The 12,027-nt window shown below is 41.3% G+C and overlaps 1 protein-coding gene across 4 annotated transcripts in view; it reads left to right on the forward strand.

Moving 5' to 3' along the window:
* CNTN6 (contactin 6) overlaps nucleotides 1-12,027 on the forward strand; it is a 124,547-nt gene that overhangs the window by 24,451 nt on the left and 88,069 nt on the right. For 2 of the 4 annotated variants that reach the window (XM_064433113.1, XM_064433112.1), the window contains exon 3: nucleotides 165-259. The exons of the other annotated variants lie outside the window; for them this stretch is intronic. In XM_064433113.1, the coding sequence (XP_064289183.1) occupies nucleotides 165-259 (95 nt within the window). The remainder of the gene's footprint in view (nucleotides 1-164; nucleotides 260-12,027) is intronic. 4 annotated transcript variants of the gene reach the window in all.

Genomic DNA, 12,027 nt, shown 5'->3' on the forward strand with positions numbered 1-12,027 from the left:
CCTGTAATTCCTCGATTTTTTGGGAAATAGATGGTGGTCCTGGAATCTGAATGGCAGCAGGAGCAGGACAGCTGCGTGAGGGACAAGATATTCTTACACCCACGATTTGTATCTCCAAAAAGAACCTTTTCCCTCACATTTTTTTTTTTTATTTTTTCCCCCAGGCTTTCAATTTTGAAACCTTTTGTCATCTTCATCATTCTTGCCAGAGGATCCTCTTTAACAAGCCCAGTCCCAGGCTTTAAACCTGAGTTAAAAGGTACTGGGAGCTCACTTTTAGATGAACATGTTCAGCTTTTAAAGACTTAAAAATAGCTAAAAATGTAAATGTTCCATATTCCCAGGCACCAAGAGTAGCTCACAACGACACTTTTGTCCTGCTCTCAATTAAAGGAACAGCAAAAGCTCCCACTGACTTCACTGGGATAAGTTAATTTATTCCTGGGTATAAATTAACTCCATTGATTTCAGCAGAGCTCCGCTGATTTTCACTCCATGACATTCTGAAATATGCCTGATGGTAACAGTCAAACTGCACTTATGGCAAAACTTCTCTGATTTATCACATGGAAGGTTCACATCAATTTAGGAATAATAGAAATGAGTGGGAAGGTGAGGAAGAGCCCTGATGCTGAGCTGAGCAGTTTTGTGGGTTGGGGATGGAAGGGTAATTCAGGGTGTTGGATGGCATTGGTCACTCATTTCCTCCTTGTTTCTGCCTCAATTCTACCTGACATGTAGAATGAAAATGATTTTGACCTATAAATTAATTTTAAATCTCAGGATTAAATGTGCTGTGCAGAAGAACTGGATATTATTAGCCCCCAAAAATGGCAATTCAATTACGCAAAAATCAAACTGCCCTCTATATTCTCTTTATAGGCAAAAAATCGTGGAAAGAATAATGTTCCCTCCAACTCTTATTTTCCAGCAAAGCTTTTTTATGTGTCTCAACGAGGGACTTTAGGGTTTTCTTGCAGTGCCTTAGGGGACAAAATAAAATAAGGTAATGCATGCACAGTGACACAGCGAGGGAACAGATTAGATTTTTTTTTTTCATAACCCATTGCTATTTAAATGAGATAATCTGATCTAAGCAGAGCACCAGAGGCAAGAAGGGTGATGAAGATAAACTCAGAGATCATTACTTTAAATTCTGTGTACTTGCTATAGGGATGTACAACAACCATCTCCTGACATCATTGAAATTTAAACATTATTTGATATGAATATGTTAGGAAAGAGCCTTCACTTTCTGGATTAAAGATGTAGACAGGATTTTGGGAAGCTGAAATGAGCAGTTGACGGTCCAAAGTGCTCAATAAAATAAAATAATTGTCTCTCCACACCAAAACTCTCTCAGGTTTTCCTCCTATGGCTGCTCCTGGATTGTGCTGCTTCCTCTGGAGTTGTTGTGCAAGGCAGGTCGCCAAGAATACCTTAATGAAGCAGAATTTTATTTATATCTGTCCTAAGCATCCATCAGATGCACCTCAGGCTGTTTTTTGGGTGTGCCAGCTCAGGTTCTCCACCAGGCTGGAGGAAATTTCCTCACCTCTCTCTCTCTCTCTGCTCCTCCGTTCTCTCCTGTATAATTCCTGTAATAAGGAATTACCTCCTGATAATTTCAAATATCTGTCTTCCTCCTGGACAGCTGATCTCAATTTTCTGTGTCCCTCCTGTTCCTGAAGGGAACTGGCACCTCTTTGACCTGATTCCTGGTGGCTTCTTCCTTTCCAATAAATCCCTTTGCATGCATGGAGAGGTGGCCTTTGTCACTTTGTCCTTTGTTCTGCTGATTGTCTTGGTCCCACCGTGCAAGCCAAGGGGATTTCCAGCATTAAAGACAAGGAAAAAGCAGAATGCCAGTGAATTCTATCAGGCTGTGGACAACAGACATATTCCAAGCCAGTCTGACCTGCATTTGCAAATGAGGCATCAGCTGTATTTTTACACAGCCCTTTGGCTCCTTGCCTCCAAATCAACCCAAGGTGCAACCCCGACCTCCCAGGCTGGGTTTTTTGGCCCATCATTTTGAAACTGCTAAATTAGAGAGAGACATTTCCTGATGCAAGGTGTCCTGATCCTCCTCTGGGTCACAGCAGGATGAATATTGAAAACATCACATCCCACACTCTGCCTGCAGCGTCTCGCAGATTTATTGTTGGCATAACAGCACCTTTAGGGATGGAACAGCACACACCGTATATTTTAAGACAAGTGACATCTTTGCTATTTCTAACAGCAAAGTGTGGAGATGAACTAGTCCAGCCTGGAAATGTTAAGGCATCCCTGAACAACCAGAAGCATTCGGAGATCTGCTGATGAGTCAGACAATGATAATAATTAGGTGTCCCTTAGACAGCATGGAGGTTTTCGTGGTTTTGGGAAATAAAAAGATGGATTTCTGTGAAGGACTTGCAAGGCAGTGGCAGGACATGGCTGATACTGCAATGTCCCTGCCAGGAGAGGCAGCAGTGACCTTTGAAGAGCTTTTGTTTCGTGCTGTGGGGTGCCAGGAGGCTCACTCATTCCCCAACATCAGTGAACAACAACCAGCCCTAGTGCAACAGAGGCAGAAAAAAAGGGAACCTGGTGCCCTGAAGATGCACTGTTACATTTAGGGATGTGAGGGGGTCTGAGGCTTTCCCCCAGACCGACCTAAACCCACCTCAGAGCTTTGTCGTGAGTGGACACCAGTGCCACTCACATTTCCCAAGGACTCCACACCACCCTAAAGGTGGAGCCAGGAATTATGTTCAGCATTCCCTACCACGGGCTAGACTCACCCTGCAGAGGAATCTCCCTCATTGTGCTTCATCTCCCAGAAAAACCCCTTTGTGGAATTCCCCTGAGAGCAGGGACATGGTGGAGAGAGCTGAGAGCTCAGGTGCTGCTTTGAGGGTACCTTGAGATTGGAGCCTGCATCGATTTCCCTCTCAGGGAAATGTTCTTTACAGGTCCTGGAGTGAGGTAGAGATGCTGCAGTTCATGGGTGTGAATTCACCAGAGTTTTATGTTTTCCATATGGCTCTAGTGTCTAAATTCTTTAGTGTGAAAGGCCTTGTCTATTTTTATGCTGGTTTAAACAACTATTGCTTCCCAATCTTTTCAATTAGTTGCTTTACATTATTTTTTTCCCTTTTATTTAAATTTTACATGATTTCTTCCTGTTTCATATCAAACCATTTTATCTCCCAGCACAAAAGGCTCATTAACTTTTTAAAATAACATCCTGGTACTTTAGAAGCCATTAATTTTTTTTTTCACTTTTTTTGTTGCAACAGCTTCAAAGACAATTCAATTTTACTTTATTATCATTGCCAAGAAGTTGAAATTAGCAGGTGATTAAGCGCTTCAAATATTTTGAGCATTTTCTATTGTCAACAATGGCAAATTTAAGTATAAAGAAATTAAACTTAAGAAAGCACAATAATATATTACTGAAACAGTTTTTGAAGCACAACATTTTCAGGGAAAATTGATGGTTTTAAGTAATTACTTAAACAAAGAATAGGTTTAGATCAGATTTCAGAGATAAATTATTCCCTAAAATGGTTGAGGCCGTGGCACAGGTTGCCCAGAGAAGCTGAATTTTGAGATTCCCCATTTCAGAGTTACCAACATGGATTTTTTTGAGTTTGAGAACCAAATCCACTCCCTTTTATCTCCACAACCAATGGCTCAATTAAAGATCTGACACTTGAAAGCTTAGATTTTATTATGGAGAGAATGATGGCCATAAAATCATGGAATCACTGAAGGGTTTGGGTTGGAAGGGACCTCAAGGATCATCTGCATCCTACATGAAACAGAGAGAAACAGAGATGAAATCTAATTTTCCACTAGCAGAAATGAGAATTTCTTTTGTTTGTTTTTTTTCCCAGAAATCAGACCTTGAGAATGAAAAAAAAAACAACAAAAAAAAAAAAAACCCAAAACCAAACAACCAAAAAAAAAAAAAAGAAAAGAAAAAGAAACCAAAAACCTACCATGCAACCCCACCCCCCCAACAAACAAACTCAAAAACCCAAATCAACCAACAAAAAACCCCAGAAAATTTGACTCTATTTTATTTTTACACGAAAACCTGACATGGGGGAAGATCTTGCCCACAAACTTTTAAGTGCTGCAACAATATCTGTGACTTCCACGTAATCACAGGCTGATCATCCCTCCCATTGTTTGCAGAAGCTGGAAAATAAAACGTCTGGGGTTATTGATTTGCTACTTCTTTTTCATTTAGCGCCCATTGATCGCTGTTTATGTGTGTGTTTTTTTGTTGAGCAGGAATTAACATTGAAAACTTCTTGGAATTCACTGCGTTCACTCCTACTTGACATTCCTAGGGAAATCTTGCAGCCACAATTTTACTCCAACTGGTGGTTTTAAAAATCAGTGTTTTCTCCTGGCAGCAAAAAAAAATTAAAAAAAAAATATTTAAAAAAAGCTTTTTAAAATGAGCATATTTTTTAATGTATTATTATTATGGTTGGCACTTGCCTGGGACAGAAAATGTGGTTGTCACAGAGCTGGAGCTCCCAGAGTAATTTCCAACATCTCAGGATGATTGAGGCTGTGGTTGTGGTGCCTACATTACAAAAATAAACCTCTTGGGGTTGGGAGGCATTTTTTCATCCCCGTCTGCAAGAGAAAATCTGGTGATTGCCACAAAAAATTGCTTGTGGAGTGTGGCAGCCCTGGGACGGGGAGCGGGGGGGAACAGGGATGGATTTTTCCAGCTGGATGGCTGGAAGTGTCTGGGGTAGCTCTGAACTGCCACAGCTGGGCCATGTGGAAAGCTCTCCTTGTGATATTCAATCCCACAGTTTTTCCAGTTTTAACTCCCAAAACAATGGAAATCACAGGCCAACCACACATTTCCCAGGAGACTGGATTATAGTCCTGAGATAACCAGTAATAATGTGAATGGATTATTTTGATTTACCTTACTTTTGTTTTTCACCCTCCAGAACACCCCTTTTCTCTAGTACTCCATTCATATTTAGGATTAAACTCTTAAAAAAATTAAAAATTAAAAGCAGTGTTTAATTGTCATGGAATGACACAGTTGCAGGAACTGCAGGGAGAGCCCCACGTGCACCATGTGAGGATTTATCTCAGTAATTGCTGTGGTTGCTGGCACAGCTACCACCATTAACATCCAAAGGCAGATGAAGCTCTCCAAGGCTTCTCTTGCAGGAGGTGAGAGGGGAACAGGAGGGCAAATTTGGGGTGTGGAGGCAGAGTTCAGACACAGAGGGGACCTGCAGCCCCCATTTCCCTGGGTCCCTTCTTCCCCTGGTGTGCAGTCCTTGTCCTCTGGGTCAGACACTGCCTAAACTCCCTCCTGCTTTGCAGCAAGAAGAAAATTTATAAACTTTGTCTTGATATATTTGATTTTTAAACCCTTGTAGAATTTTAGCAATAGCACTTTTCCCCCTTCTGGTTATAGCATAACCAGTATTTTGTCCTGTGTTCCATATTAATATCTGCTTTATTGTTCTATTCTAATTACAATCTCATTATGAAAGGGGCCCTATGTTTTCCTGTGACAGATATTGCATCTCACTGTTAGTGAATCTTGGTTATTCCATGCTTATTGTTATTAATAATTTGTAACAATTGGATTGGAATTAGAATATTACTTTGCTAAATCACTTTTGCTGCTAATTAAGGCACTGTGTGTGACATTGTTTCACTCCCAACATCATTGTCCTGCTTTTCAGCCTGCTCTAATTACCTGTAACTCACTCATTTTGGCTCACAAATCAGGTCTTTTAATCAAACTCCTCTGAGCTTTGCCGTGGTGGGAGCTGATCTTGGTGGGAATGAAAAGTTCTCGTGGACAAAGATATTTGTAATGACAAATGCGCCTTTCACTGCAGCCCCGGAGCTCCTTAGAAACAGAATAATTGTCCTCAAAGCTTCCAAAGACAATAAAAGGAGGAGGGTTCTGAGGGAAAAGTGAAAGGTAACTGAAAAATTCCAACTCTTCAAGGTATCAGCTAGGAAATCGCTGTAGCTTTAAATTGTCTTCTCTGCACAAAACAGCTGTGAGATCAGATCTGTCACACTGTTTGCTGGGGTAATATTTCCTCTGAAGCAGCAGCAGCACTTCGTTATTTGCCTGGGAACTTTGCTCACTTTGCTGCCAAACAAACAGAAGACACACAAAGGTCATGCTTGAGTCACGAGTGAAAACTCACATTAATGGCCAGGGGGTTCCTGGTGTGTGTCTGGCATTAGCAGGACTCTATCGCAGTGACAGAACCTCTGGCATATCCTGAATATTGCAGCAGTTTGAGGAAAAGCAGAGAAAAAAGGGTTTATTTCTGCGCAGTTCTTTCTGCAGCCATTTTAGGGAGTGTAAAAACGGTGTAAAAAAGGTGCAGGTATTTGTGCTGGAGCTGTTCTGCAAACAAACCTGTGCACACAGGCACAGCTTCACCTTCCTTTTGTCATGGAATCACAGAGTGATGGAATGGGTTGGGTTGGGAGGTGTCTAAAAGCTCCTCCAGTGCCAGCCCTGCCATGGCAGGGACACCTCCCACTGTCCCAGGCTGCTCCAGCCCCAGTGTCCACCCTGGCCTTGGGCACTGCCAGGGATCCAGGGGCAGCCCCAGCTGCTCTGGGCACCTGTGCCAGGTACCAGCACCCCCAGCTCCAGCAGCATCCCTCCATCCCAGGGAGGAAAGCTCTGAGGCAGGCAGGGGTTCAGGCACCACTCCAGCAGCACTGCCAAGCCAGTGGAAGGCCATTTCCATGGGAGGTTATTTCTGTGCACTGATCTCCAGTCTGGCTGGGTTGTTTGCCACCAGTTTTCCTTAAAAGCAGATGCAAAGCTCATTATTATTTGGGGGAATTGTGTGGGGAAAGAGCAGCCTGTTAGAAAACCAGAGCACACTGTCCCTGTCTTCTCCCCTGGGGCATTGCTGGGTGCCCTTGGCCAGGCTGCCCTTGTTTTATTTCACTGCCCAGAAGATGCCCAGGCTGCCACTCCAAAACCTTAGGATAGTCTCCATCTCAATACTCCGAGCTCACCCTGGAAAATTTAGAATAAAATCTATCCAAACTTTGGCTCACGTGCTCAGAAAGGCTTTCCCCCCAGCCCCAGTGTGATTTATGGAATGCAATTTCTTCATCCTCTAACATTGTCTCACTTCATACACTTATGCCAAATCGTTTTTGATGATTTATTACTTTTCCCACAGCTTATAAAAAAATGGGTATCAATACAATGTCAACCAAACTGTAGGGGTTAATCTCTAGTAACTTATTGAGCATTAATCAGATTCATATTTCAGTCATATTATCTAAAGCTACTAAAATCACTGATGGTATAATGTAACTTAAATCAGAATATAATGTAATACCTCCAACTTCTGTTTTTATTTAGATTTATTCTGATTTACACTGAACATGGCAGAAATAAAAGACTTTTCTCTGTGTCTTCCTTGTACATTTGTGAGTTTGCAAAACACAAATAGTTTGCTCTAGGCCAGAGAAAATGTAACAATTTATGCAATAGATATTGAATTCATATTTGCCTGACAAGTGACCTTATCAGCTATAACTTGTCATCTCCTAATTAGTCTACATTTATTTTATTCACTCAATTAACCCCCAGCCTCTCCAGGAGATAAGTTTGCGATACACGAAATTATGTGTGGTGTTGCAATTAAAATGGTGCTGCACATGTAGTCCACAAATTTGCCTTAAAGAAAGGTAAACCTCATTAATATCCCACCAGTCTGACTGCAAATTAAAATGGTTTTATTGCCAGTGATGCTGCTGACTTTCAGTGCTCACTGGCAGGGAAAAACAATGTCTTTTCTTCAGAGAATCTAAGAATAATCACATAAAACTAAGAGTGCACAGTGAGATTTAGAGAGCAGAAATACCTACATATTATTAAAACTGTCCTTCCCAGAGAAATGACCAAGTTCTTAATTAAAAAAAAAAAATATATCAATTAAGAGTGACCTTAAAGGTGAGCACCTAGAATTTGTATGGAAAAGAACAAAATCCTGTGAACAGAATCCATCCTGATTCATATTTTGTGCTTTGAAATAACTTGGGTCAAGAGTTTTGGATAAAATATCTGAACCATGACCAAGAGAAATTCATGCAAACTTTAAGGAAACCAATCAAGATTGGAATGAAGATTTCTGTCCCAGTTTGATATGTGTAAAATGCTTGTGCATATGCACAACTAATTTATAGGAGAAACTGAGACAAGAGAATTGTTTTCAGCCAAAGGTTGATGTCCACTCAAGTCAAAAGAATCAAACAAACATTTATTGTATTGCACTGACATTTTATCCAGCTGTCTGCATAGTTTTCAAGATATTAGGGATGTGAAAACACAAACACACAGAAAATGAATGTGGTGAAGCAGGACGTGTTGTAAATTCAGCTGGATGCAATTATTGAGGAGAGGGAACACGGAACACCCTCCTCTCTTTGCTTTGAAACTCTGCAGCCTAAATCTCCTGCCATTGGAGCTGAATCCATCATTGATTATGTCATTGCCCAGAAATATGGCCTTGAGCAGCTTTGTCATAACTCTGCTGGTGATGCTGCAGCGTGGGCACGCGGCCATCCGTCAGGAGGAGACAATTTCCCCAGCGCCACAAGTCAGGCAAATGTGTTCCCAGCAGCCTTGTGGGACAAGTTCTGCTGGAGATGGATGGCACCAGGCTGTGATGGATGGCAGGGACGGGGCAGCTCCTCACACACCTCTGGGGTGTGAGCGGGGCTGGATCCTTAGGGAAGGACAGGCACCTCTACTCTGAATCCCACAGAAATCTGGGGAAAAGGGAAGTGCTGGCTGTCCATTCCTGGAGATGTTCAAGGCTAGGTTGGATGAGGATTGGAGCAGCAGATAATGGAAGGAGTCCCCACCCATGGCAGGGGTGGGACTGGATGGGATTTAAGGTCCTTCCAACCCAAACCATTGTGTACTTCAATGATCCAGCCTACATTCAACACTTGCCCTTTTGTCTTCACATCCTGAAATTCTCCAACACCTCTACATCTCTTGATTTATTTTGATCTACAATCCCATCCATACATTATTTTCACTTTTTGCATTTCATCCTTGCATTTCATTTCATTTTGTCTTCGCATTTATTACATATCACTGCTCACATTACCCCCACAATTTTAACACTCTGTCCCAGCTCAAGCAATGACAAGCAGCCCCTACATCGAGTGTCCTCCTTTCTTTGGCATCAAAACACTTTCCTTTTTTTTCCCCCCAATCTGCTGCAGTTTGCATTCCACCACTGGCAGAGATGAGATGACTAATCCAATTTCCCTCTATGCAAAGAGTCCTCTTGCATTTCTCTCTGCACTTCTACTTTTTCCCTGAATAGCCGTCATTTAATGCCCCGTTATCTTGGATGGCACTCATTTAGTGGTTTATTAAGCAGTAATTCAGCAGCCTGTTATCAGTTCCTACTATAGCTGGGGAAAATATGCCAGCCAAGTATGCGAGATTTCCGCAGAATTACAGCGGTTTTGTGATTTTTGGATTAGAGAAAAATTACCCCAAAGTAATAGATATGAAATGTTTTCCCTGCATTTCATTATTGGCCCGGTGCTAAAGCTCCCATCAGGCTATTCCTACTGTAGATTGTCTGATTTTTATTTCTTTTTCCAACCCAAGCAGCTAAATTCTACAAAATCACAGAGGACTTAATGGACTGAGAAGTCCTAAACCTGGACTCACTTTTTCTCCTGCACTCATGTCCTTTCTGAATGTTTCCAGGTGGGAAAAAGACAAAAATTAATTTTTTAGAGCTTCTTAAAAACCAGGGAGTTGAAGTGAAATAATGGGCAAGAGTAGAACCCAAAATGTAGAGGGATCAACGTAAATCCCAGCTGGAAAAAGATGGGTTTGCAAAATAATTTTGATGATAAAATAGGTGAAGGTTGTGAACTTGAAAAAGTTGATGAAAATAGTATTTTTTAATAATAAATCACTGCTGTTTCCTAAAATGGCTGGATTTTAACAAATTAAAACAGAGATAAAAGGGAGGAGGTGAGAGGGTGATGGAGCAGCTGAACTGGCACTGGCCACGGAACAGCTGCCAGAGTTAGGGAATTTTTCATGTCTGCTCATGAAAAGCATTTCAGGCTCTGGTTTCCCTCTGGAAACTTGCACAGGAGGACAAATGGTGCGAACTCCTCCCCTGGCCTGGCACTCCATGTTCTCCAGGCTCCTCTCAGGGTGAGAGCCTTGGGAAGGGTCCACAGGGACACCTCAAACCCCAGTTTTGGGCTGCTGCTGTTCCTGTGCAGCTTTAAAATGGCATCAAACATCGACATTAGGAGAGGAAAGAGTATCTAAACAGGATCATTTCCAGTTTTCCCTGGATTTTCAGCCTGCTGACATGGCCAGCAACATTTCCACCTCACATGTCCCTGGCTCAAAGCCCTTCCTGCTGACCCTTCCCTTTCCAGCTCTGCTCCAAGGCAGAATTTCAGTGCAGCCCTATCAGCCTGCATTTCCCCCCTCCTTTCAGCTGGGTTTTGTTTTGTTGTTTATCCTGTCATTTCTTTTTAATTTTTTTTTTCCTGGAGAACACATCAGATAAAGGTCATTTTTCCTTGAATGGAAAAGCACAGTGATTTTGACAGTGAGACATTCCCAGCTTGCTCTACATCAGAAATGTTGATATTAGCTCCTCTAAAATAGAGAGTAGAGACAAAAATTGCCTGAATATTCAATGGCAGGCAGTCATTTCCCAAAAAAAGAGCATTTGCAAAGTTATGCCTGTGACTTCTGCTAAATTCCAGGGTGCCATTACTGGAAGGATTTTAACTTCATTTGCGTTTGCTCAGAAAAAAAAAATAAAATCATCATGAAGGTATTAAACAGCCACAAAAGATGATGGCTTCAAATAGTGTCTTTTGGCTGATCCATAATCATTTGCTTTGGCAATTTTATTGGGGAATATTAAGGCTGATCACTAACTCTGTGTTCCTAATTATTTCTGAAATATTGTGCTGTTTTCTGTGCTGAAATGCGGAACGAGCAGAGCAGTGGGCTGGTTGGGATTGCAATGTTCTAACTGGGTTTTAATCAATGAGTGATAATGAGAGCTTGTGTTTTGACTTTCCCTTCTTAATTGCCAGTAATAAAGCAGATCCTCATTGATGATATTTAGCAGAGTTCAGTTTCATTCATCTCTGTTTATTCTATTTATTTTGAAAGTGCCTGGGAGCTTTCAGCGGGCTAGACACAATAACAGAATATTCAATGCTAATTATATTTTCCTTGCCTGATATTTTCCACAACAGAAGATGATCCTGCCTTTTCCTAGGGAGTGATTGCATCTCCCTGTTTTCAGCAGGTTTCTGGAATGCAGGAGGAGTCAAAGGATAAAACCACGTCCAGTGAAATCCCAGCTACATTTTGCCATTTAAATCTCTATTTCCCTTCTGCTGCTCATGATAGTTGAGATTTTTTTTTTTTTTTTTGGCCAGGATGCCAAAATAAGAATTTAACATAAATATTCTCAAGATGAAGCAGATCTTCAAGTGCTGCTGCCCAAACAGCCACAAAAAAACACACGAGGTCTGATCTATCTCAGGTGGATCTTCTCTGGCCAATTGTCAATTTTGGTACCTGATTTTTGGTTAAGAAAGACCAATTTTTTCCTAAAAGTTTAAGTTCCAAATTTAGTTTTGATCCTTCAAATGGATGCTAGTACTGTGATGACAAATGCATGCGAATCAGTCAGTCAAGACAATAAATATTTTGATAATATCCTGCCTGAATCATCTAATTTAAATCAGGACCTGCCTTAGGTTTAAAATGTTTTAAATATCCCTTGAATTCCTCTTCAATTATATGTAAGAAAATAAAGAGTTTTTTAATCTTGCCTGGATCACTGCTTGAGATGATTTATACCCCAAGATTTTCTTCCTGAGTTATCAATCATCTGAAAGCAAGAAGTAGGTGGCAGCCTGAAATTTCTATATCAGATCTTTCTGTGTCCTGAGGAATTTTTGCCG

Source organism: Passer domesticus, chromosome 9 (assembly GCF_036417665.1).
Source record: "Passer domesticus isolate bPasDom1 chromosome 9, bPasDom1.hap1, whole genome shotgun sequence".
Lineage (NCBI taxonomy): Eukaryota > Metazoa > Chordata > Aves > Passeriformes > Passeridae > Passer > Passer domesticus.